At 41.4% G+C, this 27813-nt stretch overlaps 1 protein-coding gene across 1 annotated transcript in view; it reads right to left on the bottom strand.

Moving 5' to 3' along the window:
- Positions 1-27813, bottom strand: part of LOC121536094 (collagen alpha-3(VI) chain) — a 42597-nt gene that overhangs the window by 1775 nt on the left and 13009 nt on the right. The window contains exons 2-8 of the mRNA XM_041843396.1: positions 13235-13348; positions 9660-10256; positions 5886-6479; positions 4941-5576; positions 4184-4774; positions 3440-4087; positions 732-1141 (exon numbers count right to left, since the gene is read on the bottom strand). Of these exons, the coding sequence (XP_041699330.1) occupies positions 732-1141; positions 3440-4087; positions 4184-4774; positions 4941-5576; positions 5886-6479; positions 9660-10256; positions 13235-13322 (3564 nt within the window). The 5' untranslated portion in view covers positions 13323-13348. The remainder of the gene's footprint in view (positions 1-731; positions 1142-3439; positions 4088-4183; positions 4775-4940; positions 5577-5885; positions 6480-9659; positions 10257-13234; positions 13349-27813) is intronic.

The following is a 27813-nucleotide window of genomic DNA, read 5'->3' on the forward strand; positions in this document are numbered from 1 at the left end:
TTTGACCAAGAAGGCGAGTGATGGAGTGCTGCATCAGATGACCTGGCCTCCACAATCACCTGACCTCAACCCAATTGAGATGGTTTGGGATGAGAAGGAAAAGCAGCCAACAAGTACTCAGTATATGTGGGAACTCCTTCAAGACTGTTGGAAAAGCATTCCAGGTGAAGCTGGTTGAGAGAATACCAAGAGTGTGCAAAGCTGTCATCAAGGCAAACTGTGGCTACTTTGAAGAATCTCCAATATAAAATATATTTTAACTTGTTTAACACTTTTTGGTTACTACATGATTCCATATGTGTTATTTCATTTATTCTACAATGTAGAAAATAGTAAAAAGAAAAACCCTGGAATGAGTAGGTGTGTCCAAACATTTGACTGGTACTGTATTTGTGACTAGAAAATAATAGCGACATTTTTCACAAGGCATGCTTAAAGAATGAATGAATGTACTGAGTAAGACATCCAGCTATTTTCAGCAAGAAGGTAGCAACCTGAAATGTGACAGATTAAAGGGCTAATGAAGAGAGGGAGAGAAATAACTCCTTACCTACTACAGTTGGTTGATAAACTCTTGGCTGACGAGGGACCCTTTTTACAAATGACAAAAGCTGCTGTTGAATGCTTTCAAGGTCATCGAACCGAGGGACAGAAAGAGCATAGGAGGGAATATGAGCTATCATTTGGAGCTCTAATATGTCTGCATTCCTTGTACCAATACTGAATGGTACAATTCTGTCCTGTTTCAAAGCTGCAGCAGCACCTCCAACATCATCTTGAGATCTGCCACCACTCAGCAGTATCAGTATCTGAGGGACGCCTTCTTGGCCTCTGCTTCCAGAAGAGGAAGTAAAGACGTTGTCCTTCACGTACTGCAGGGCTGCCCCAGTGTTGAGTGGTCTACCCCCTTTGTGCTGTAGGCTTCGAATGGAACTTAGAACACTTTGTTTTTCTGGATATGTGTTCAGTAAGAAATGGGCCTCTGGATTTCTGCTGTACTGGACCACAGAAACTCGATCTTTGTTCTCTCCAACATTGACGTTTTCCACTACTCTTTGAACAAAGCCAAGGATTGCTGGAAATCCACCCCTAGTATCATCAGATCCATCCAAAAGGAACACTATGTCTCTCTGTGGAGCGTCTAATTCAACCCAAAAAAAACATTGAAGGATCTATTTAATAATAAAACCATGACAGATACCAGGCCAGGCAGATATGCATTAATGCATGCACAAGGACGGCATATCAAGTAGACCTATACAGTGTAAAACACATGGTCAGAAATATTATCCATTATATATCCATTATATACTTTCACGTCATTACATAGCTCTATAAATATAGCCAAGCCTTGTAACCATGTTTATCAATGCAACATGCAAAGAAATAGGAAGTGAAATTAAAGGGATTTAAAATGGTCTCAAATGTCAAAACATTTAAGAAAGTTTGTAGAGCGAGATTTTCAGTTTTAGGAAAATATGTCAAGATGTGAAATCAAACACTCCTTCCATGAATGAAGAGGAAGATTGTATGCGTAAGACAGAGAATAATCTAAACTTGTTTAAAACAACTAGACAACGATATACTGTATCACTGGATCAAGAAAGAGCTGAAACTGAAAGGACCGGAAAAGCACAGTTTCCTGATTTTAAACAATCAAGAAAAGCATGACGTTTCTGTAATGTGGAACAAGAAAGCGGGGATTTGTCATTTGTATGCCAATAGAAATGTCTTTGCAAAACAGTAACCCTCCCAGCACCATCTCTGCTGTTTTGTTTATATAATTATGAGTAGGAGTATATTGGGGTAACCATTCAAAGATGCTGGCCTCTAGTGAAAGCAGGCAGTTTGAGGGAAATTAAACTGATCCACTGATTTTCTTCAAAGAATGGTGCAGTTTCATAAGTAATCAAACTATTCAAGCAAACTATTTGACAGAAGAGAAATTCTTGAAATCTGGAATTCAACTTCATTCTTGACTGGGAATCATGGCAGCTCAACCCGACAATAGTGGGGGGCTCATTTCCCATTTTTGACTGGACAAAGCCAAGGATCTCTGGCTGTATGGACAAAAGTTCACCAAAGACGGGTAGGTTGAAAATAAATCAGGAAGAGTAGGCAATGCTTCGCAGCTCCTCTTGCCTTACATTTTTAATCCCAATGGCAAAAGAAAGAACCCCAAGATGTTTCAGATCAGATGCAGCAGCTGTGACATCATTACTTGACTCTCCACCAGTTAACAAAAACTAAATCTGAGGAACCCCTTCCAGATGCCGACTCCCGGAGGAGGCAGTGAAAACATTGTCCCTAACATACTGAAGAGCTGCCCCAGTGTTGCGGGGTCTTCCTCCTTTATGCCTTAGGCTTCTAACAGCATAGATGACAGCCCTTTTGGTATTGTGAACATTCAGGTGGGAGTACTCCATAGCATCGTCACTGTATTGCACAACAGCAACTTGAACATTGTCCCCATCGATGTCAATTAATTGTCCATTCTTCGTATAAATATGCCATTTAGCAGACGCTTTTATCCAAAGCGACTTATAGTCATGCGTGCATGACCCATGTGTATGGGTGGTCCCGAGGATCGAACCCACTAACTTGGCATTACAAGCGCCATGCTCTACCAGCTGAGCTACAGAGGACCACAGACAATAGAGTATAAACTCTCTAATGGCAGGCAATCCATTTCTGGAGTCGTCTGAACTGTCAAGGAGATATACTATATCCCTTTTACTGCTCTCTGTATCAACTAGGTGGTGAAGATAGATGGAAATGGGATATATTGACTAACAATTATATCATAGAAAAGGCATGTAAGATGTAACAAAAAACAAACATTTTTAGGAATGTTTGAAGCTGAATCTGAACACAAGACATATCAGAGGGAAAATACCACTGAGAAGAAATTACAGCAAAATTACAGTTGTGGTTATTTGTCTGTATCAATACACATTTGCATGCATATCTGCAAGGGTGAATGAGAATCTGGAATAGTGTATGCAGGTTTTGGGAGCACTAAACTACTGTTCTGAAAGGTATCATCACAAGCAGAACAACAAAGAACCATCTTTTCAACAAAAATATGTCAAGTTTGGCATAGTTTCTCCATACATGGTTGAGGTAAGCGATAAAGAGAGAGAACAGAGTGAAATAGGAGGAAATGTTTTTGGTTTAAGAGAATAAAAAGCCAATAAATACTCTGAATAAGACATTTTAAAATACTATTTTCTCAATCATGCAACTAAATACTAGCACCTTTCTACCAAAAAACATAACATGTATCAACATAGCAGGAAATGCTCTACTGAGACTACGTTTACCAAAGGCTTAGGTATCCATGAATTTATCATGCTTCAATTTCAGCATTGTTCCAAAGATAAAGAATATGGTATGTTTCTTGTATTTAGCATACTCATATCCAAGCTGAAGTTCTTACCTTCTAAATCAGGAATTTCAGGAGTCACAGGAGCTACTGATTCATCTGTGTCTTTCGACAGGCTTTTAAGCATAGCAACAAGCTGTGGCTGGATTGAGGGCAGCTCAGAGAACTCAGTGACCTGGTATGTGAAACCAGGTTGGAAGGAAATCATTTCCAACTCCCGGACATTGGCGTCCCCAACTCCGACCCCCATTGACACAATTTCCAGATCTTTAAGAGCTACAGCAGGGCCCTTAACATCATCTCTGGATTTCTTGCTAGTCAAAAGAATCAGGATCTGGGGCACACCTTCCAGTCGTCTACTGCCAGAGGAGGCAGTAAAGACACGGTGTCTTACAAACTGGAGAGCTGCCCCAGTGTTTAGGCTCCTTCCACCCTTGTGCCTCATATTACTTACGGCATTAATAATGGCATCCTTTGTTTTGTGAGAGTTCAGATAGAAATGGGCCTCTGGTTTGTCAGCATACTGAACCACAGAGACTCTGTCTCTGTTCTCCTCCAGAGACAGTTTATCCACTATACTTTGAACAAAGTCTCGCACTGCTGGGAATCCACTCCTTGTGCCGTCAGAACCATCCAGCAGGAATACAATATCTCTTTTCACAGCATCAGTATGAACTGAGATAGCATTAGCATGAACCGAAGCTGAGACACAACAAACAAGGCACGTTTAGAAGAAACAAATATCACAGCACAAAGAGCATCAACACAGAACATGAGAAAAACATTTTTTTTTCTTACCTTGCTCCAGAATGACCTTCAGCTGTTCCTTGGGAAGGCTCACATAGCTATTAAGCTTTTGTTGGACCGTATTGAGCTGGCTGAATTCCTTCACGTTGAAAGCAAAGGATGGGTTGTGAGAAATGTCCTCAATTTGCTTAGGGTCTGCATCCTTGACACCAACGCCAAACGGTACCACTCCATCTGTCTTTAAAGCGCCAGCAGATTCCTTCACGTTATCCTTTGACTTGCCTCCGGTCAAAACGATCAAAAACTGGGGGACATTTTGGGCCGCACGGCTACCATGAACCGGGGACAGGATAGTGTCCTTCATGAATTTCAAGGCCATTCCGGTGTTTAGACTCCTTCCACCGGCCAGTCTCAGATCATTAACGGCCCTTAACACTTCAGCCTTATCCTTATATGTATTCAGGTAGAAATTGGGAGCTGGCCTCTCACTATGTTGGACAACTGAAACGCGTACTCTATCTTGTCCAATATCAAGAGGCTCAATGACTTTGATGATAAAGTCCCGGATGTAGGGGAAATCTGTTCGGACATTATCAGAGCCGTCAATCAGGAATGCAACATCCCTCTCACCTCCAATGACTGCTGTAAGAAAAGAGGAAAGGGAACAAGACCTTCAGTTTTGTCAGTCAATAGCATTATTATGCAGTTTGTTCTATATCTTTCATACCATTTTACATGTTTAAATATTTAATATCCACTGTTAAATCCAAAATGTACTAATAAAGCTAAAATACAAGATAAAGCTCACCAGCTTCCTCGGTTATTTCGATGTCTGTTACTGAGATGTCTGTGTCACCGACCACAGTAATCAAAGGAGTCATGATCTGTTCAACAACATTTGGCAGGCTAGAAAAACTGCTTTCATGGTAAGCCAAGTTTGGGACAAAAGCGACCGTCTTCAAGTAGTCCTCATCTGCCTGGCCGGCACTGACTGTGAAGGTCAATACACCCGCCATGGCCACTTTGTCTGCTATCTTTTTAAACTCTTCCTGGGATGGGCCTCCAGTGATCAGGAGAAGCACCTGTTGGACACCCTGCCTCTTACGTGACCCAGTCGAGGCCTGGAACATGTTGGTAAGGGCATAATCCATAGCCACTCCTGTGTTCAAAGTAGACCCTCCCATTAGCCTGAGCTGACCAATGCTGGTCAGCACATCATGCTTTGTGTTGTGTGTGTTCAGGTAGAATTCGATCTTTGGGTTTTCTGCAAACTGCATGAGGCCAATGCGCACCCTGTCGGGCCGCACGTCCAGCCTGTTTACCACGCCGACAATGAAATCTTGCACATATGGAAGATTGGCACCCCCAATGTAGCTAGAGCCATCCACCATAAAGACGATGTCTCTGACTACTCGCTGGGTCTGCACTGTTGAAATTTCAACCACTGGGGAAAAAACGGTACAAAAAAACAATCATTACACCTATTCTAATATTCAAGTTGCAAATATTAGATGTCAATGATTTTGAATAAAGCCCTAGGTGAGGGGAGTTCCTAACTAATCAGTGACCTTAATTGATCAATCAAGTACAATGGAGGAGTGAAAAACTGCGGACTCTCTGCCCTCCACCGAATGAGTTTGACACCTGTGCCTTTTGGGGTCTTGGGGTAAGAAAATGCCACCTTACATGTGAGGTATACATTTTATATAAGTAGCTAGTATGAATCATAGTAACGATAGGAGAGGAGCATTACCTGGCTCTGTGGGTACCTCAGTCACCACAATCCCAGATAGAGTGGAGAGGGGAGAGACAATCACCGTGGGGTTGCGAAGCAATATGCGGAAATCCTTCAGCATGAACACCAAACTCTCATCAAAGGCAATCTGCTTCAGCTCCTGCTCATCGGCAGCCTTAGAGCCGGCAGCCAGGGTCATAACTCCCATGCGCTGCAGTGCCTCAGCAGCCTGCCCCACACTGTCACTGGACTTTTTACTGGTCATCAACAGCACCAGCTGGGGCACACCTTGCTGAATACGACTCCCCTTGTCAGCCCTCAGCATGTTGGTCCTCACAAAGTCCAGGGCCACCCCGATGTTCACCGCTTGTCCCGGTCTTGGCTTGAGTCTTCCCAGAGCCGCACTCAGGTCCTCCTTGGATCCATATGCATTCAGGTCTATCTCAAGCCTGGCAGCGTTGCTGAACTGGGCCACACCTACTTGCACTTGGTCCGGTCCGATCGGCATGGTGTCAACAAACCTTTTGATAAACTCACGAAGAGAGTTGATCATTGTGGCGCCCATAGTGCTGTCAATGAGAAAAATGATGTCCCTTTTTCCCACTTCCAAGGCTGAAAGAGAAAATAAAATGACACATGTTAGAGAAAGCTATGATAAAAGCTAACTATTATTAGCTAATTAAAGCTAATAAAGCTGTGATACTCACTTAATGGTAGCCTAAGTACAGATGCAATTAATTAATTAATGCCATAGTTAACATGAATGAATGCATTCACAAAGCATGCCATGTTTAAGAAAGGCACAAAAAAATGGCTTATTAGGATTCATGTTAATAAAGGTGTGTCATGTGGTCCTCTGTAGCTCAGCTGGTAGAGCACGGCGCTTGTAATGCCAGGGTAGTGGGTTCGATCCCCGGGACCACCCATACGTAAAAATGTATGCACACATGACTTTAAGTCGCTTTGGATAAAAGCGTCTTCTAAATGACATATTATTATTAACATCTGGAGAAGTATGAATTGCTGCAAATTGTGCAAATATAGAGAATGGTGTGATTTTGGAGGTGTTCTAGATGCATTTTATGTTATGCTACCAGTGGTGTAAAGTACTTAAGTAAAACTACTTTAAAGTACTGCTTGAGTCGTTTTTTTTGGTATCTGTACTTTACTATTTATATTTTGTTCAACTTTTACTTCAATACAGTCCTATAGAAAATAATTTACTTTTTACGCCATACACTTTTCTTGACACCCAAAAGTACTCGTCACATTTTGAATGCTTAGCAGGACAGGAAAATTGTACAATTCACTCACTTACCAAAATAAAATCCCTGGCCATCCCTACTGCCTCTGATCCGGTGGACTCACTAAACACAAATGCTTTGTTTGTAAATTATGTCTGAGTGTTGGGGTGTGCCTCTGGCTATCCGTAAATTAAAAAACAAGAAAATTGTGCTGTCTGGCATGCTTATCACAAGTAATTTGAAATTATTTATACTTTTACTTTTGAAACTTAAGTATATTTTAGCAATTACATTTACTTTTGATACTTAAGTATATTTAAAACCTAAATGTTTTAGACTTTTAGTCAAGTAGTATTTTACTGGGTGATTCACATTTATTTGAGTCATTTTCTATTAAGGTATCTTTACTTTTACTCAAGTATGACAATTGGGTACTTTTTCCACCACTGTGTGCTACTTGTTTAGGAGAAGAGGGTAACTGTATAATACTAATACAATTACATGTTCCTTCTTCACAGGAAGAGATGAAAAGATTAGCCGTAGATCTGTACTTTCTCAAAAGTATTTTAATGTTGACTGTACTATACTGACTCTGTTTTACAAATCTTTAATTGAGAGCATTTACATGTTTTGTATAATGTTTGTTGGTTTGGCAATGCCACTCTCAGACAAAAGAATATGCTGAGAAGGATTATCACCACAGCAAGCAAGGTACCTGGAGTCAAACAGACAGGCTTGGATGAGATCTTTAAGGTCAGGGTCCCCATCAAGGCTCACAAAATCATTTTAGACCCATCTCACCCCCTGTACCTGGACTTTGAACTACTCCCCTCTGGGTGCAGGTATAGGGCACCCCCCAGCAGGAAAAACAGAACTAGACAATCATTTTTGCCAGGTGTGATATCCCTCTTAAGCGCTCGGGCTAATGTTCCTATCCACTCAGAAAGGCCATCAGGCTAGTCTCTTTCATTGGTATACAGTATACTGTATGTAACTGTTATGAATTTTGTATTGTCAATTTGTTATCTACTGTATTTAAACGCCACTTTAAACATGTACATGATACTGCAACAACATTTCCCCATGGGGACAATAAAGTCAGTAAAGTAAATTAAAGATCTAGTTAACCGTATATGCGAACATCTACATCGAAGTGAGACAGCAAGCTTACCTAACCAGCTAACTAAACTATACCAAACCTACTTTATCATGTTGCTTTTTTGTAGGTCAGCTAGTTTAATTACACATGATCTAAATAGCCAATTGTCTAAACTACAGTATTTCAGTATTCAGTTAAAACTATGTTTTGTAATGCTTGTGCACTTGTTAGATCTGTTATTTATTGTCAATCTGGCTTAAGTTAGAAATCAAGTCAAGATGCTAACCTGTCTGTCTTTTGTCATAACTTTCATTATGATGCATTGGCCTATTTGTGAAATGTTATCTACCGCTATTTCAATATAATATTAGATTGACATATTAGATTGAGATAAATATGGAGTGTACCCTTTCCCGAATTTCAAGCACCTGCTGTCTCACAATTAGATATGTAAGGCAGCCCCCGAAATTACTCTTCTTATCAACAGTCTATGCAAAAGGTTTGATTATCTTCTCAGGAATTCAGCCTTCTTTGTGTTGATCTCACCAACCCCCATTGTCTCACCCCTGAGAAGCAGAGGTTACATTCTGTAGGTCTGATATCTGACTGGAGGTTAACTTTACAGTAATGCTATTGGTCAACAACTCAGCTTTGAATCCAAACAACTCGGATGCTTTTTAAAGGGTCTTAGATTCATTGTTCTTTCTCTTATGTTCCTGACCTGCTGGGGTGAGATTTTCTTTTCTTTTCTTTCTTTCTTTCTTTCTTTCTTTCTTTCTTTCTTTCTTTCTTTCTTTCTTTCTTTCTTTCTTTCTTTCTTTCTTTCTTTCTTTGTAATACTTGTTAATGCTTTGTAAAGCTGGGCCCGAGAGTCTGATAAACAGTCATCACTAGCTGGCCTCCGCCCAGTACCCTGCCCTGAACCTTAGACACTGTCAATAGCTACCACCCGGTACTCTACCCTGCATCTTAGAGACTGCTGCCCTATGTACATAGTCATTGAACACTGGTCACTTTAATAATGTTGAAATACTGTTTTACCCACTTTATATGTATATACTTTATTCTAGTCATGGCTCATTCCATAAAGCTACTGCTGTACACACCTTTTCTATGCATATACTGTCCATATTTATATTCCGGACTCTGACATTGCTCGTTCTGATATTGCTCGTTCTGATATTCTTTTAACTTTTGGATTATGTGTGTATTGTTATTGTATTGTTAGATATTGCTTCACTGTTGGAGCTAGAAACATAAGCATTTTGCTGCACCTGCGATAACATCTGCAAATCTGTGTACACATCCAATAAACTTTGATTTGATTTCAAGTGTTGGCGACTTATTATTCTTACAGTACCTAAAGTATGGAATCAGCTATAAGACACACAAAATAAAGATGTTCCATGAACCCCGAACCCACTCCCACCTTGCATGGAAGTTACCTACCTTCTGTGAATTCATTCTGAATGACAATGGTGCGCTGGGCCACCCCGTTAATGTATGGTAGCAACTGGTCACCCATGCTTGCCACTGCTCTGAAATCAGGGGCCGACAGAACAAAGCTCTTGTCTGTGGCGATAGTCTCCAGCTCGGCGGTGGCCGCGCCGCCGACTACTACACCAAACGTGATAACGCTTGCTGCCTTAAGGGCCCTGTCACCCGCACTGAAATCGTCATTGGACGGTCCAGCACTGATAACCACCAGAGCTTGGGGCACCCCCTCCTCTGCCCTGCCCCCTGATGCCGGACTCAACAGGCTCTCAGCGACTTTCTCCAAGGCGGCTCCAAGGTTAGCCTCATCGCTGCCTATGAACTGAATGGCCTTCACTGCATCCAGGACAGCGGCTTTGTTCTCATGGGTATTTAGAAAGAACTGAACCTCGGGGTCCGCGCTGTACAGAGCCACGGCCACCCGAATTGTTTCCTTGCTCACATCAAGGCCCTCAATGACTTTCATAGCCAAATCACGCACACGGGGGAAGTTGGCCGCTCCAACATTCTCAGATCCGTCAATTAAGAGTACAAGGTCAGCTGACTCTTGTGCTTAAAAGGGAGAGAGAGAGAGTAAACAGAAAGAATGCAACGTGAAAGTGTTAAAACAGAGAAAGGAGAAAGATAACGTGCTGGTACATCATTGAAGGTAACATTCATGGTGAACACAATCAATCATTAAAAAAACATCACAAAAACACATTATACTGCATGTAGGCTGAACCAAGGAGTGATTACATGTTGACCTTAAGTGATAATGGATGCAAATTAGTCTGAGCATGACCCTGTAGCTTGCTATATAATACTCCATTAATTTAAAATACATTTGGGCAGTGCGACATCAACAGAACATTACGGAATAGTGTTGAAGCACTGTACTCATTATATACTCATAATACTCATATACTCATAATTTCATAATACTGTTAAAATGTTTTTTTCATATCAAACACAATGAATAATATGGATTGTAAAATGTCAGTTTCTCCTTTTTATCTGTCTTATATCAGCTTGGGTTCTATGATAATGCACCAAAAATAAACTCCTTCAACACCATTGAGTTCAGCTACCCCATGCAGACTCATGTTACAGACCTCAGAGATATTGGGTACCAGTCATGACCCTGTGGCCCATCCTTGATGCTTAAGAGCCTCTACCGTTAATCAAGAGAATAAATAACTATTCTATAACATTTTATTGTACATTGTGCTAAGCTGTTATCTTTTACTTGCTAATGTTGATATTACACTACATTTGCACTGTCAATATTATACTAGATAAAACTAGAAATCTAGGCTCTGCTGCAAGTCAAGGATGAGTCCAGGCAGGTTCATCACTGTTTCAGTTGTAGAATATTATGCACATATTTTACACAGTTATGAAGACAGTAACTGATAAAACATAGCCTAAACACACAAAACATAAACAAGACGCACAAGCAGTGGGTGGGTGGTTAGCCATCGTCAAAAGCTGCTCTCCGTGTTTCGGGAGGCCGTTCTGGAGAGACCATTTGTCACCTCTATTCATTCGCTTTTTCAAAGATCTAACCCATAAGGGGTTAATATATGGAGATTTGTTGTCAATGAGACAAAAGCAGAAAAAGTGATTTTTGTAGAGCAAAGATCATGGACTGGAGGTGTTTTAAATATATATGTGTATTAGATGATAGAGAGAAAAAGAGAGAGAGCGACAAAGAAAGAGATTATTGAAGTCAATATCCTGTTACTGTGTCATGTAAATAGATTATTATCCACCTGTAACAGTCTGCCATGAATGTTGAATTGTTTGAAGCTCCTGCTTGTAATTATTACAGAGTCAATGTTGTTGTCAGCAACTAAAATGGCAAACTAATGGTGATGTGTCTTTACCATTTAAAAAAAGCACTGGATATATCCAAATGACTGAGATGGCCTGTTCTCAGTTCATGCATAAGCTTTATAAATTAGTTGATCTGGCTTGTAAGAGGTATAGCAGCCATCAGTGCCATCAAAAGCCTTCTTCTGAAAATCATTAGGAGTGTCAATTCCATTCAAATCTGGGTGGTGATCTTAAAGTGTTACGTGCAAATTAAATGTGATGAGAAACAGTGATGTTAATAGGTGCCAGACGGTGGAATGAGGGTTATCGTGTTAAATACCCCTTGATCGTGTTAATACAGGACTCCATCCAGACATGGCCACACATTCGCAGCTACTTTCTTCTTTTATGATAATGTAGGCATTAGTTTGGTAGTGACACAAGCCCCCTTTTGTTACCCGTCACATCTCGAGGCAATCCTTTGACTTCGACAGCCACGGGGGCACCCCCGGCCTGGGTCACTGTGCCACACAAGCCCACCACTAAGTCCTGGATTACCCCCCCCAGGGCCAGGAAAGAGTCTACGCTGAACTCTTGTGTGTCCTGCAGCGTGCTAGCCATCTCCCTGAGCTCCCAGTTCACCGTGTCCTGCACCCCCGCCGCAAACACCTTCACACCAGCCAGCCACAGCACCTGCATCTTGGGAGTGCCCGTCTGTCAGGACCACCACCGCCTGGGCCACGCCCTCGCCAGCACGGCTGCCCGCCGCCACATTCAGGTGGGGCTGGTTGAGGAAGTCCAGGGCCAGGCCTATGCGGGTTCCACCTCCCCGGTAGGCCATGGCACGGATGTGGGCCAGGGCCCCCAGCGGAGATGGGTACGTGATCAGCTGGAACTCGGTTTTGGGCAAGCCACTGTACTGGATGAGGGTAAACCGCCACCCTCGTTCAGAGCTTTAACCACACTTTACCCATGCTCTAGGACGAATCCAGTAGAAAGTATATGACGGGGGCCAGCTCTTGTGCACAATCTTCAAAGGAGGAAACCCGGTTTTGAGGACTCTCACCGAGCCATGACAGAGGCCAAGTCCAGTGGTATGACTGCAATTATGACCCTGTTAATGTACCAATCAACAATACCGCCGAAAAATAGGCCTATAAACTGGTGTTAAAATATTAAGACAGTACACCTTAGCTCACCTCACCTGCCAAAAGGCTATCAGAAATTAGGCTGAACTTCGATGCCAGGACTCCAAAACATGACACTGGACTTGCACTCTAAGGCTTCAGTGATTTCTGAGTAGACCTCATGTTGAGCTTTTCTCATTCACACCATTAAAATCCCTTTGATTTCCTGCAGGGAACTAGACAACTTTGTCTTTGTACCCAAATGTTTCTTGTTTCAAGAAAGGGGGAACCTCAACCCATACATGTCAATACAACTCCATCTTAACTGCAGTGCTCAGAAATATCAGCATTGTCATTCCTACTTTTTTGTTAAATGTCTAACATTTTGGCCAATTGACTCATTTGTGCTGAAAATAACAAGGATCATCCTCAGCAGCACTTGCACAGATCCACCGATTTATCCACAACCTGAATAGTCACAGTTACAACTGAGGTCTTCCAGGTGCTACTAAGATCAATGGATATGTGAAGTGATAGGGGCCTAAGACAGGGCATCACAAGGGCCTGCAAGTTGAACTGAGAAAATAAAAGCACATTCAAACTTACCTTCCTCTTGAGCATCAAGTTTGGGCAGCAGTCCTGCAAACAGTACGCCCAGAAGAGCGCACAGCGGTAACAACCGGTGTTTCCTCATCTTTTACCCAGCACCAAAAATAACACCTGCAAATGAAATAGAACAGGAAGTGTCATGGAAGGTTGATGTTCTTTTCAGCGTCACAGCAGGTAACAGTCTCCATGGCAGGTATAATTCTGCAACAACAAAAAAATGACATCACAGAGGTAAAGCAAGGGAAGACTTGAATGTTGCATTTTTGTGAAGTAGTCCTAAATGTGTCAGTTTCCCTTTAACATTTCCATTATCAAGGCTTTATAATCTGAGTATTAATTAATCAATTACAGTACAACATAATCATCCATCAACATCGTAAAATGAGCATATATTTCAAAATGGAAGAACTTATAAGACTGAGTTATTGTCATTCGGACAGGGAAATTATGAAGCTCTGTGAATACCTAGCCGAACCCTAAATTAAGTTGTTTCCTTTGTTTCTGGGATAGAACACTCACAAACTCTGACACGCACATACAGTATCATCCCAAATCAGTTTGACAAAAAAATGAAGGCCTGTCTGCACTGTCCTACCCATATGAACTTTGGGGAGATTAACTCGGGGCAACTGAAGCAAACTCAGTATATAGTAATATTTCAGATGACATCCATGTCAACATCTTACGGAATTCTGGAGTCGCTCCATATTTCTGTTTTCCTCCTTGTTTTCCTCCCTTTCCCACAGTCATCACATGGTGAAAGCAAATTCCTAATGTCAACAACATGTTTACCAGCAAATGCCTCCAGTTCAGGGTTCAAAACAACAGCCACACTCCGGTTAGCTTATGTCTTTCTCAAAGTGCTATCATTGGTGGCTCATTTCTGTCTGTCCAAATAAGTAGCAGCATAGGTGAAATTGAGCTCGAACTGGAGCTAGAACTTGGACTTGCAGAGCCTAATGGCATGATCAACACCACCTGTTCAAACAGCCAGTCTACATGAGTAATTATCTACTGTTGTCGAGGAGCATATATTCCATCTTCTAAAAGTTGTGTTCTTAGGAAGGGTGTTGGACTGGAAAGTTCAGTTTCACAGTGGGGTTTGTGTTTTATATTTAGTCAGCTTTTCCCCTTATTGGGTTGTTAAGTATCGTCGAGGGAAATTAAAAAGTCTTGAGAAAGGTCAAACAGACAAACGTTGTTCCAATCAAATGTTCATAGGAAAGAGTGTGTGCAACAGTCCATTTTTTTGCCAAAGTAAGATTAAGGCCAAATCCAGGGAGAGTTTCAGATGGACAGAACAATAAAGCCTTGTTCACATTCGCAGTTTGAAGTGACTCTTTCCATTTTTTTGCATATTCGATTCTAATTTGTTATTTTTCCTGCAATCTGAAAAACCAAAAACCACATGGAATCGGATATTTCAAGCCACGATTCCAACCAGGAACATTGGTTCCTACCCTGTCATAACTCATAATTATTTTCATTTGGTGTCATGCCAAACACCACCAACCATAGAATTTGAATAATCGTTCTACTTCTATGATTCCAACAGTCCACCCAAGTGTTTTTATCTATGAAAGCCAGTATGAAAATGTATGCACTCACTAACTGTAAGTCGCTCTGGATAAGAGCGTCTGCTAAATGACGTAAATGTAATGTAAATGTAAATGTAAATCTATATTGCTAGTCAAATCGCAATAAGATTTGTTGTCCATATCGTACAGCCCTACTAGCAACCTAATAAGTTTACCAGTATATACAAACATTTGGTGGCACAGAAAGAAAGGAAAAGTGATATCTTCTTCAGGAGATGTGCTTAAAAATTTAGTTTGATTCATATAGGCCCAATGTAGGCTATACATAAAAATATATATACATTTTATGTGGTGCTCCAAACTTTTCTAAGTTAGGCGCACCAGTGCTCTCAATGAAAATGTTTCATTTAGAGCCCTGAGAACAGATATAGTATCTGAAATGATTTCAAATAGAATTTGAACCCAGGTCTGCATTCTTGTTGACCTTCATGGAAATGCCATGACGGAAGGACATAAGCTCAGGAATTTATTGGATCTCTGAAAATGTTTACAAAAACTGTAATTTACATTTACATTTAAGTCATTTAGCAGACGCTCTTATCCAGAGCGACTTACAAATTGGTGCACTCAACTTAGGATAGCCAGTGGGACAACCAACACTGGGGGAGGGGGGGGGGTGAAGAAGGATTACTGTTATACTATCCCAGGTATTCCTTAAAGAGGTAGGGTTTCAAATGTCTCCGGAAGGTGGTCAGTGACTCCGCTGTCCTGGCGTTGTGGGGGAGCTTGTTCCACCATTGGGGTGCCAGAGCAGCGAATAGCTTTGACTGGGCTGAGCGGGAACTGTGCTTCCGTAGAGGTAGGGGGGCTAGCAGGCCAGAGGTGGATGAACGTAGTGCCCTCTTTTGGGTGTAGGGTCTGATCAGAGCCTGAAGGTAAGGAGGTGCCGTTCCCCTCCGTACGCTGCTGACCAAGCCGAAATTCACAGTCTCAAACAAGTCACACACACACACACACACACACCAGTGCAGCATCACTGCCACAGGGTTCAATTCTCGGGCCGACTCTATTCTCTGTGTATATCAATGATGTCGCTCTTGCTGCTGGTGACTCTCAGATCCACCTCTATGCAGACGACACCATTTTGTATACATCTGGCCCTTCATTGGACACTGTGTTAACAAACCTCCAAACGAGCTTCAATGCCATACAACACTCCTTCCGTGGCCTACAACTGCTCTTAAACGCTAGTAAAACTAAATGCATGCTCTTCAATCGAACGCTGCTTGCACCTGCCCGACTAGAATCACTACTCTCGACGGGTCTGACTTAGAATATTTGGACAACTACAAATACCTAGTCGTCTGGTTAGACCCTAAACTCTCCTTCCAGACTCACATTAAGCATCTCCAATCCAAAGTTAAATCTAGAATCGGCTTCCTATTTCGCAACAAAGCCTCCTTCACTCATGCTGCTAAACATGCCCTCGTAAAACTGACTATCCTACCGATCCTTGACTTCGGCGATGTAATTTACAAAATAGCTTCCAACACTCTACTCAGCAAATTGGATGTAGTCTATCACAGTGCCATCCGTTTTGTCACCAAAGCCCCATATACTACCCACCATTGTGACCTGTACGTTCTCGTTGGCTGGCCCTCACTACATATCCGTCGCCAAACCCACTGGCTCCAGGTCATCTATAAATCACTTCTAGGCAAATCCCCGGCTTATCTTAGATCATTGGTCACCATAGCAACACCCACCCGTAGTATGCGTTCCAGCAGGTATATCTCACTGGTCATCCCCAAAGCCAACACCTCCTTTGGCCGCCATTCCTTCCAGTTCTCTGCTGCAAATGATTGGAATGAACTGCAAAAATCTCTGAAGCTCGAGACACTTACCTCCCTCACTAACTTTAAGCATCAGTTGTCAGAGCAGCTTACCGATCACTGCACCTGTACACAGCCCACCTGTAATTAGCCCACCCAACTACCTCATCCCCATATTGTTATTTACATTGTTTTTATTTTGCTCATTTGCACCCCAGTACAGTGAGGGAAAAAAGTATTTGATCCCCTGCTGATTTTGTACGTTTGCCCACTGACAAAGAAATGATCAGTCTATAATTGTAATGGTAGGTTTATTTGAACAGTGAGAGACAGAATAACAACAACAAAAAATCCAGAAAAACGCATGTAAAAAAATGTATTAATTGATTTGCATTTTAATTAGGGAAATAAGTATTTGACCCCTCTGCAAAACATGACTTAGTACTTGGTGGCTAAACCCTTGTTGGCAATCACAGAGGTCAGACGTTTCTTGTAGATGGCCACCAGGTTTGCACACATCTCAGGAGGGATTTTGTCCCACTCCTCTTTGCAGATCTTCTCCAAGTCATTAAGGTTTCGAGGCTGACGTTTAGCAACTCAAACCTTCAGCTCCCTCCACAGATTTTCTGTAGGATTAAGGTCTGGAGACTGGCTCGGCCACTCCAGGACCTTAATGTCCTTCTTCTTGAGCCACTCCTTTCTTGCCTTGGCCGTGTGTTTTGGGTTATTGTCATGCTGGAATACCCATCCACAACCCATTTTCAATGCCCTGGCTGAGGGAAGGAGGTTCTCACCCAAGATTTGACGGTACATGGCCCCGTCCATCGTCCCTTTGATGCAGTGAAGTTGTCCTGTCTCCTTTGCAGAAAAACACCCCCAAAGCATAATGTTTCCACCTCCATGTTTGATGGTGGGAATGGTGTTAAATAAATAAGTCATTTAGCAGACACTCTTATCCAGAGCGACTTACAGGAGCAATTAGGGTTAAGTGCCTTGCTCAAGGGCACATCAACAGATTTTTCACCTAGTCGGCTCTGGGATTAGAACCAGCGACCTTTCGGTCACTGGCACAACGCTCTTAACCACTAAGCTACCTGCCGTGTTCTTGGGGTCAGCATTCCTCCTCCTCCAAACATGGCGAGTTGAGTTGATGCCAAAGAGCTACCATTTTGGTCTCATCTGACCACAACACTTTCACCCAGTTCTCCTCTGAATCATTCAGATGTTCATTGGCAAACTTCAGACGGGCATGTATATGTGCTTTCTTGAGCAGGGGGACCTTGCGGGCACTGCAGGATTTCAGTCCTTCACAGCGTAGTGTGTTGCCAATTGTTTTCTTGGTGACTATGGTCCCAGCTGCCTTGAGATTATTGACAAGATCCTGCTGTGTAGTTCTGGGCTGATTCCTCACCGTTCTCATGATCATTGCAACTCCACGAGGTGAGATCTTGCATGGAGCCCCAGGCCGAAGGAGATTGACAGTTATTTTGTGTTTCTTCCATTTGCGAATAATCGCACCAACTGTTGTCACCTTCTCACCAAGCTGCTTGGCGATGGTCTTGTAGCCCATTCCAGCCTTGTGTAGGTCTACAATCTTGTCCCTGACATCCTTGGAGAGCTCTTTGGTCTTGGCGATGGCGGAGAGTTTGGTATCTGATTGATTGATTGCTTCTGTGGACAGGTGTCTTTTATACAGGTAACAATCTGAGATTATGAGCACTCCCTTTAAGAGTGTCCTCCTAATCTCAGCTCGTTACCTGTATAAAAGACACCTGGGAGCCAGAAATCTTTCTGATTGAGAGGGGGTCAAATACTTATTTCCCTCATTAAAATGCAAATCAATTTATAACATTTTTGACATGCGTTTTTCTTGATTTTTTTGTAGTTATTCTGTCTCTCACTGTTCAAATAAACCTACCATTAAAATTATAGACTGATCATTTCTTTGTCAGTGGGCAAACGTACAAAATCAACAGGGGATCAAATACTTTTTTCCCTCACTGTATCTCTATTTGCACATTATCTTCTGCACATCTATCACTCCAGTGTTAATTCTAAATTGTAATTATTTTGCACTATGGCCTATTTATTGCCTTACCTCCATAATTTACCTCATTTGCACACACTGTATATAGATTTCCTATAGTGTTATTGACTGTACGTTTTGTTTTTGTTTATTCCATATGTAACTCTGTGTTGTTGTTGTTTTTATTGCACTGCTTTGCTTTATCTTGGCCAGATCGCAGTTGTAAATGAGAACTTGTTATCAACTGGCTTTCTTGGTTAAATAAAGGTGAAACAAACCAAAAAAAAATCCTCATAAAGCAGTGGGTAACTTGCCAGAGCACCTCCCCGTTAGGGTCCCATTTTAGCACCATTCATACAGAGCTCCTGTTGTAGACCCATTCATGTCCACTGAGTTCAAAATTAATTGTATACCTGTATAAATATTGTATGGTGGGAAACCTTAGCGCACCCAAGAGTTATTCTAAACTCTGGAATTTCTGTTGATAATGTCAACGGTCATGCTGCGGACATTTCTGTGCAGAAAGAGCTAAATACAGCACCATGTGCTGACTTTGCTGTTTTCTGCGTGATACAACGCCCAACCTCAGCTCCCTTTCACTGTAAAATCCCACCATAAACCCATATTTACAATCCCAACTGACAACTGAGCTGTTCTGCAATTAGGAATTTTCTTGCATAGACAAATGAACGCAGTCACAAAGCGAAAGGGCCCAAAAAAATGTAATAGCTTTGTCTGGCATACATGGCCCATGACTGGGAAGGTATCCACATTAACATAATGATGACGGTGAACACAGCCATATGCCCATAGTTGAGCCCCAGAGGAGTTCATTTTACGGTCTAAGTGCCCTCACACAGTGCTCTGGCAGGTACTCCAGCCAACTCACAGCGGAGGGCAGCTCAATGACGCACAGATTACAGTGAGAAAAGTGTGTATGATGATATTAAGAGCAATTGAAAGTTATTGGAATAGATGGGAAAATAGGGAAGTTACACGCTAATGGGTAAAGTTCAGGCGTTGGGGAATTCGCATGGTGTGAAAATGAAAATGCGTACAGTATCATCAGATCAAATGTTACATGTTATCCTCACCCTCAGATCTATTCACATAGATAAGTAATTTAAAGAGTAACTTTCATTTTTTAGGCTTAGTTATAGTGAAACACGTCAATTCCGATCTTCATTTTGCCAGTTCGTAGCAAAATCCTGGTCTTATAGAGTAGACGTCATATAGTAAATGTAAATCCGGGATACTCTAATTAGTATGATACATTACGTTTGGCATGGTTACATAAGACAGATGGTTACTTAAGGCAAAAACAAAATGAGTGTAGTTGGTTGGGGTAGATGTGTGGCTGTATAATGTGAATGTCTAGCAACTTTAGCATATCAGCTAATTTGCAACTTTTCAACTACTTACTACTTTTTACCTACCATGAATGAGTGGGAAGGTGTTCTTAATGTTTTTACAAACTCAGTGTATTTTGGTCTCAGTGTATATATACTGAACAAAAATATAAATGCAATATGTAAAGTGTTGGTCCCATGTTTCATGAACTGAAATAAAAGATCCCAGAAATGTTCCATATGCACAAAAAGCCTATTTCTCAAATATGTGGTGCACAAATTTGTTTACATCCCTGTTAGTGAGCATGTTTCCTTTGCCAAGATAATCCATCCACCTGACAGGTGTGGCATATCAAGAAGCTGATTAAACAGCATGATCATTGCGTTTATATTTTGGTTCAGTATAGTAAATCTAGCTCTTTTTGCCCCTAGCGGTTCAACTCTACCATTGAAATCGTGATGTAGAGGCACCCTGAGATGCCTCTACGTCATCTCAAGGGAGTGGTTCGGTATGAAATACACTCCCTTCTAGATGTGCTGGATGGTACCACCTCAAGGCTTACCATAAAATTAGGTGACAGCGAGCCTTATTTGACAATGGTCTTGGTAAGTGGAGTGTGCCAATATATATTGCATGATGCTTCCTTTACTAGACTACTGATGTTATACAAAATTCAAAAGTCAGTCAGGCACATTTCCGCATATGACCAAATTCAATGTTTTTGCATACACATCTATGGTTTGCTTTTACGAAGAAAAAAAACATGTAGGCTATGGGGGTTGTACGTATCAGAGATAGATGACAATAGTGGTCATGTCAAGTAGTTGTATTTTTTCTCAACCATTATGACTGATTGGTGGTGCAGTCCGCTAGAACAGTTGGCTCATAGTACAATTGATGTGAATTCTAATCCCACATGGGGCAGATTTCTTTTTTTCTCCAAATCCTTTATTTACAATATTGATCCCGTGCCCACACACTACTAATTCTAAAAAGTGAAAGCATACCTGTGAGAGGGGACGTCCTAGTAGTAGTTGTAGGTTTTTATACAGTACCCAAGACCAATCTGTGAGTTAATTTGACCATTGGAAAAAGAGCTACTGCGGAAATACTGCAATGTGGGTAGGATTGGATTGAGCTCCTACTCTTTATTTTCAAGGTGATGATTGCACTTTTCTTCCCAACACAATACCGCAATCAATGGGAGCCAACATTTAGTGCCCCATGGGGGATTCAGATTTACACAAGAAAGAGGCAATACATGTGAGGAACTTGGCATCTTACCACTGTGAGCTAAATGTTCAGAGCAACATATGTTTGTGATGCACATCATTTTATTATCAGAGTGTGCTAGTGGATTTCTGGTAAGTATGCTTTAGTGAGAATGGGTTGGGATCAGGTACAACTATGTTTACCCACCCCCAAAATCAATATTTATGAGCAATTCCCCACACCCTCAACTCCTTACCTGAAAACATTTGTTTTTAATTTGAAGAGGTTGGGCACCGGCTGATATTGGGGTTGAGAGTTACCCTTGGGTTGGGCAAAGGCTGAAATTGAGGTTGAGAAATACCATTTAAGGAAATAATCTTATATTTTAGAAGATAACAAACTCACCCCCAATAGGTTATCACTGAAATAGCATGTACAGTGCATTCGGTGAGAATTCAGACCCTTTGACCTTTTCCACATTTTGTTGTGTTACAGCGTTATTCTAAAATGGATTAAAGTATTTTTTCCCCTCATCAATCTACACACAATACCTCATAATGACAAAGCAAAAACAGGTAAAAAAAATGAATTACTAATAATAATAATAATAGAAGAAATACCTTATTTGCATAAGTATTCAGACCCTTTCCTATGAGACTCGAAATTGAGCTCAGGTGCATCATGTTTCCTCTGATCATCCTTGAGAAGTTTCTACAACGTCATTGGAGTCCACCTCTGGTAAATTCAATTGATTGGACATGATTTTTGAAAAGGCACACACCTGTCTATTTAAGGTCCCACAGTTGAAAGTGCATGTCAGAGAAGAAACCAAGCCATGAGGTCGAAGGAATTGTCCTTAGAGCTCCGAGACAGGATTGTGTCATGGCACAGATCTGGGGAAGGGTACCAAAAAATGTCTGCAGCATTGAAGGTCCCCAAGAACACAGTGGCCTCCATCATTCTTAAATGGAAGAAGTTTGGAACCACCAAGACTCTTCCTAGAACTGGCCGCCCGGCCAAACTGCGCAATCGGGGGAGAAAGGTTTTGGTCAGGGAGGTGACCAAGAACCCGATGGTCAGTCATATCTCCAGAGATCCTCTGTGGAGATTGGATAACCTTCCAGAAGGACAACAATCTCTGCAGCACTCCACCAATCAGGCCTTTATGGTAGAGTGGCCAGAAGGAATTCACTCCTCAGTAAAAGGCACATGACAGCTCGCTTGGAGTTTGCCGAAAGGCATATAAAGGACTCTCAGACCATGAGAAACAAGATTCTCTGGTCTGATTAAACCAAGATTGAACGCTTTGGCCTGAATGCCAAGCGTCACGTCTGGAGCAAACCTGGCACCATCCCTACGATGAAGCATGGTGGTGGCAGCATCCTTCTGTGGGGATATTTTTCAGCGGCAGGGACTGGGAGATTAGTCAGGCTCGAGAGAAAGATCAACGGAGCAAAATACAGAGAAATTATTGATGAAAACCTGCTCCAGAGAGCTCAGGACCTCAGACTGGGGTGAAGGTTCACCTTCCAACAGGACAACGACCCTTAGTACACAGCCAAGACAATGCAGGAGTGGCTTCGGGACAAGTTTCTGAATGTCCTTGAGTGGCCCAGTCAGAGCCCGGACTTGAACCTAATCGAACATCTCTGGAGAGACCTGGAAATAGCTGTGCAGCGACGCTTCCCATCCAACCTGACAGAGCTTGAGAGGATCTGCAGAGAAGAATGGGAGAAACTCCCCAAATACAGGTGTGCCAAGCTTGTAGCATCATACCCAAGAAGACTCGAGGCTGTAATCGCTGCCAAAGCTGCTTCAACAAAAGTACTGAATAAACGGTCTGAATACTTATGTAAATGTGATATTTCCGTTTTTAATCTTTATAAATTTGCTAAAATTTATACAAACCTGTTTTTGCTTTGTCATTATGGGGTATTGTGTGTAGATTGATGAGGGGAAAAAAAACGATTTAATCAATTTTAGAATAAGGCTGTAACGTAACAACATTTGGAAAAGGTCAAGGGGTCTGAATACTTTCCAAATGCACTGTGTATGTATGTATGTATGTATGTATGTTGTATGTATGTATGTATGTATGTATGTATGTATGTATACATGTATATACAGTACCAGTCAAAAGTTTGGACACCTACTCATTCAAGGGTTTTTCTTTATTTTTTGTACTATTTTCTACATTGTAGAATAATACTGAAGACATCAAAACTATAAAATAAAACATGTGGAATTATATAGTAACCAAAAAAGTGCTACCAAATCAAAATATATTTTATTTTTGAGATTCTTCAAATAGCCACCCTTTGCCTTGATGACAGCTTTTCACTCAGAACCAAAGGACTTTTGACTTGTAGTGTATTTCTTAATTACATTATTCTACTTTTGATTTGTCTGTGTTGTTGTGTATTGTTAGATATTACTGCACTGTTGAAGCTAAGAACACAGGCATTTTGCTACACCCGCAATAACATCTGCTAAATATGTGTATGCGACCAATAAAATGTGATTAGATTAGAGATTTTTTATTTATTTTATTTTATTAGGATCCCCATTAACTGTTGAAAAGCAGCAGCAACTCTTCCTGAGGTCCACATAAAACATGAAACATTACATAATACAGAACATTAATAAACGAGAACAGCTCAAGGACAGAACCTTTTTAAAGGCACAGGTAGCCTACATATCAATACATATGGTGCCTTGCTAAAGTATTCATCCCCCTTGGTGTTTTTCCTATTTTGTTGCATTACAACCTGTAATAGAAATGGATTTATATTTGTATTTCATGTAATGGACATTCACAAAATAGTCCAAATTGGTGAAGTGAAATGAAAAAAATAACTTGTTTAAAACAATTCTAAAAATAAATAACGGAAAAGTGGTAAGTTAATATATATTCACCCCCTTTGCTATGAAGCCCCTAAATAAGATCTGGTGCAACCAATTACCTTCAGAAGTCACATGATTAGTTAAATAAAGTCCACCTGTGTGCAATCTAAGTGTCACATGATCTGTCACATGATCTCTATATATATACACATGTTCTGAAAGGCACCAGAGTCTGCAACACCACTAAGCAAGGGGCACCACAAAGCAAGCGGCACCATGAAGACCAAGGAGCTCTCCAAACAGGTCAGGGACAAAGTTGTGGGGAAGTACAGATCAGGGTTGGGTTATAAAAAAATATCAGAAACTTTGAACATCCCACAGAGCACCATTCAATCCATTATTTAAAAAATGGAAAGAATATGGCACATTTCAACAAACCTCCCAAGAGAGGGCCGTCCACCAAAACTCACGGACCAGGCAAGGAGGGCATTAATCAGAGAGGCAACAAAGAGACCAAAGATAACCCTGAAGGAGCTGCAAAGCTCCACAGCGGAGATTGGAGTATCTGTCCATAGGACCACTTTAAGCCGTACTCTCCAAAGAGCTGGGCTTTACGGAAGAGTGGCCAGAAAAAAAGCCATTGCTTAAAGGAAAAAATAAGCAAACATGTTTGGTGTTCACCAAAAAGTATGTGGGTGACTCCCCAAACATATGGAAGAAGGTACTCTGGTCAGATGAGACTAAAATTGAGCTTTTTGGCCATCAACGAAAACGCTATGTCTGGTGCAAACCCAACAACTCTCATCACCCCGAGAACACCATCCCCACAGTGAAGCATGGTGGTGGCAACATCATGTTGTGGGGGTGTTTTTCATCGGCAGGGACTGGGAAACTGGTCAGAATTGAAGGAATGATGGATTGCGCTAAATACAGGGAAATTCTTTAGGGAAACCTGTTTCAGTCTTCCAGAGATTTGAGACAGTAATTTGTCTACCTTCCCACACCAACTTTACAAAATTCAAACTTGCAATGCTTTTCTTTTATTATTAGTTTGTTTTTATGCATGAATACGATGGCTCACTGTTCGTTGTTGGCATATCCTGCCTAAGTTTTCCCACTTTGCCAATTATATAATCATTAAAATAATTGGCAACATCAAATGGTTTTGTGATGAATAAGCCATCTTATTCGATGAAAGATGGAGTTGAATTTGTCTTTCTGCCCATAATTTCATTTAAAGTACTCCAAAGTTTTTTTCTATCATTCTTTCTATCATTGATCTTGTCTTCATAATACAGTTATTTTTATTTTTGTTGAGTTTAGTCACATAATTTCTCAATTTACAGTAAATCAGCCAAATATTTTTTACATCATTCACATAAGAGTCACAGCAAAATATTTGGTTTGATCTCTTATACACTATTTTAGGCCCAGCTTTTCGAACTTTGTATCACTGTATCCAATGGGTGAGTATACATCTTTAGAACAAATTTGTACAGTATTATTAAAATGTGATCGATACATGTGGATGATCTTGTTCCTGTAGTGTTTGTAAACACCCTGGTAGGTTTATTAATAACCTGAACCAGATTACAAGCACTGGTTACAGTGAGAAGCTTCCTCTTGAGCGAACAGCCTGATGAAAACCAGTCAGTATTCAGGTCCCCAAGAAAGTAGATCTCTCTGTTTACATTACATACACTATCAAGCATCTCCCACATATTATTTAGATACTGACTGGTAGCACATGGTGGCCTATAGCATCACCACAAAAGAAAAGGCTTTAGATGTGCCAAGTGAACCTGCAACCACAACACTTCAATTACACTTGACATAAGATCTTCTCTAAGCATTACAGGGATATGGCTCTGAATATATACAGCAACCCCCCCCCCCATTAGAATTGATGTATCTTCTATAGGTGTTGTATCCTTGTATTGATACTGCTGTATCATCAAATGAATTGTCTAAGTGAGTCTCAGAAATGGTTAATATATTAATGTTATCTGATGGTAGCAAGTTATTGATTTCATGATCCTTATTTCTAATGCTACATATATTAATATGAGCTATTTTCAGCCCTTTCCTGGGTAGCTTATCAGATATATACACAATATGGAAAAGAGCAAACAAAGCAAGATTTAAAAAATATACACTCAGCAGTCAATTAATCAATTGGTGTGTGTGTGTGTGTGTGCTGCGGGGTTGAAGCTATGAACTCATAGGCTTGGCTCTCTCATCCCTTCCAGGCTTCTGGGAGGGAGGGTGGACAATGAATCTGTCTGTAAGCAATGTCCCCACGCCCTCTGGCAGCTTTCGTGGCTTGGATAAGTTCTTTCCTCTTCTGGCACACAGCTTCAGCATAGTCCTCGTTGAGGAAGATATACGTTCCTCTCAAGTTCTTGGCTCTTTCCAGAACAGCTACTTTGTCCTTGCACCTCAGGAACTTGACCACTATCGGCCTGGGCCTATCACCTCGGCCGGTGATAGGTTTTCCAGTCCTGTGTGCGCGCTCCACCTCAATCTTCCTGTGGTCCATCTTCAATTTCTCAGAGATCATTTCCCTCACTTTGTCCTCAGACTCCGTCCAGGTCTCATGTGGAGATTCTGCAATTCCATCCACAACCATGTTGTTCCGCCTTGATTGTCCCTCGAGATCATCATGGATTCACACACAGAACTGATGTCCTCTCTTAATGACTTACAGATTGCTGTCATCTTGCCGTTCTCCTGTTTCAACTCATTGAGCTAACCCTGGGAGAACAGAAAACTGTTCTTCAGGTCCTGGACCTCTTTGGTCAGGTCTTCCATTCTTTTATTAGTTGAATCGACCAGTATTAGGACAAAACACTTGAAGCTATTTTATTGTTGTTGTAACAACTGCTTGTAGAACTCTTTAAAAAAAAAAAAATTTTGTCCTCAATGGTACTCCTGCCGGCTTTGGTCTGTGTCATGGTTGCAACGTAGGCTATGCTGTTACTCCTCGCAGTTGCAGACAGGGCAGGTCACAGGTAAGATTGAAAACAACAACAAACAGCAGGGCTCTAGACAGCCACAAACCCAGGACAATCCGTGGTCGCAGCCACAATGGCAAATCGCGTCGCGGGCTGCGGTCAAGCCCTCAAGCCCTCAAGAAGACCCAGCTAATTTGATAGGCAGCTAGCTAGCAGCTATGCTAGCTGCTACGCCAAATAGTGTCTCAGACCCGGCCTTGGTCGTCAGGATCACTGGACAGAGAGTAGCAGTCCCAGCAACTGATGCCAACTGCGTATCGGGATCCAAACTCAAAAGTTAGCTAGCTACTAAGAAACGTTCCAATACACATTCAAAGATACAGGTCTCCTTCCTAACTCTGTTGCCTGAGAGGAAGGCAACTGCTCAGGAATCTCACCATGAGGCCAATGGTGACTTTAAAACCGTTACAGAGTTTAAAACCGTTACAGAGTTTAATGGCTGTGATATGAGAAAACTGAGGCTGGATCAACAACATTGTATTACTTCCACAATAAATACTTCCTAAATGGCAGAGTGAAAAGAAGGAAGCCTGTACAGAATACAAATATTCCAAAACATGCATCCTGTTTGCAACAAGGCACTAAAGTTATACTGCAAAAACGTTTTGTCCTGAATTCAAAGTGTTATTTTTAATGAAAATCCAATACAACACATTACTGAGTACCCCTCTCCATATTTTCAAGCATGGTGGTGGCTGCTTCATGTTATGGGTATGCTTGTAATCATTAAGGACTGGGTAGTTTTTTAGGATAAAAAGAA

Source organism: Coregonus clupeaformis, chromosome 23, assembly GCF_020615455.1.
Source record: "Coregonus clupeaformis isolate EN_2021a chromosome 23, ASM2061545v1, whole genome shotgun sequence".
In the NCBI taxonomy this organism is placed as follows: domain Eukaryota; kingdom Metazoa; phylum Chordata; class Actinopteri; order Salmoniformes; family Salmonidae; genus Coregonus; species Coregonus clupeaformis.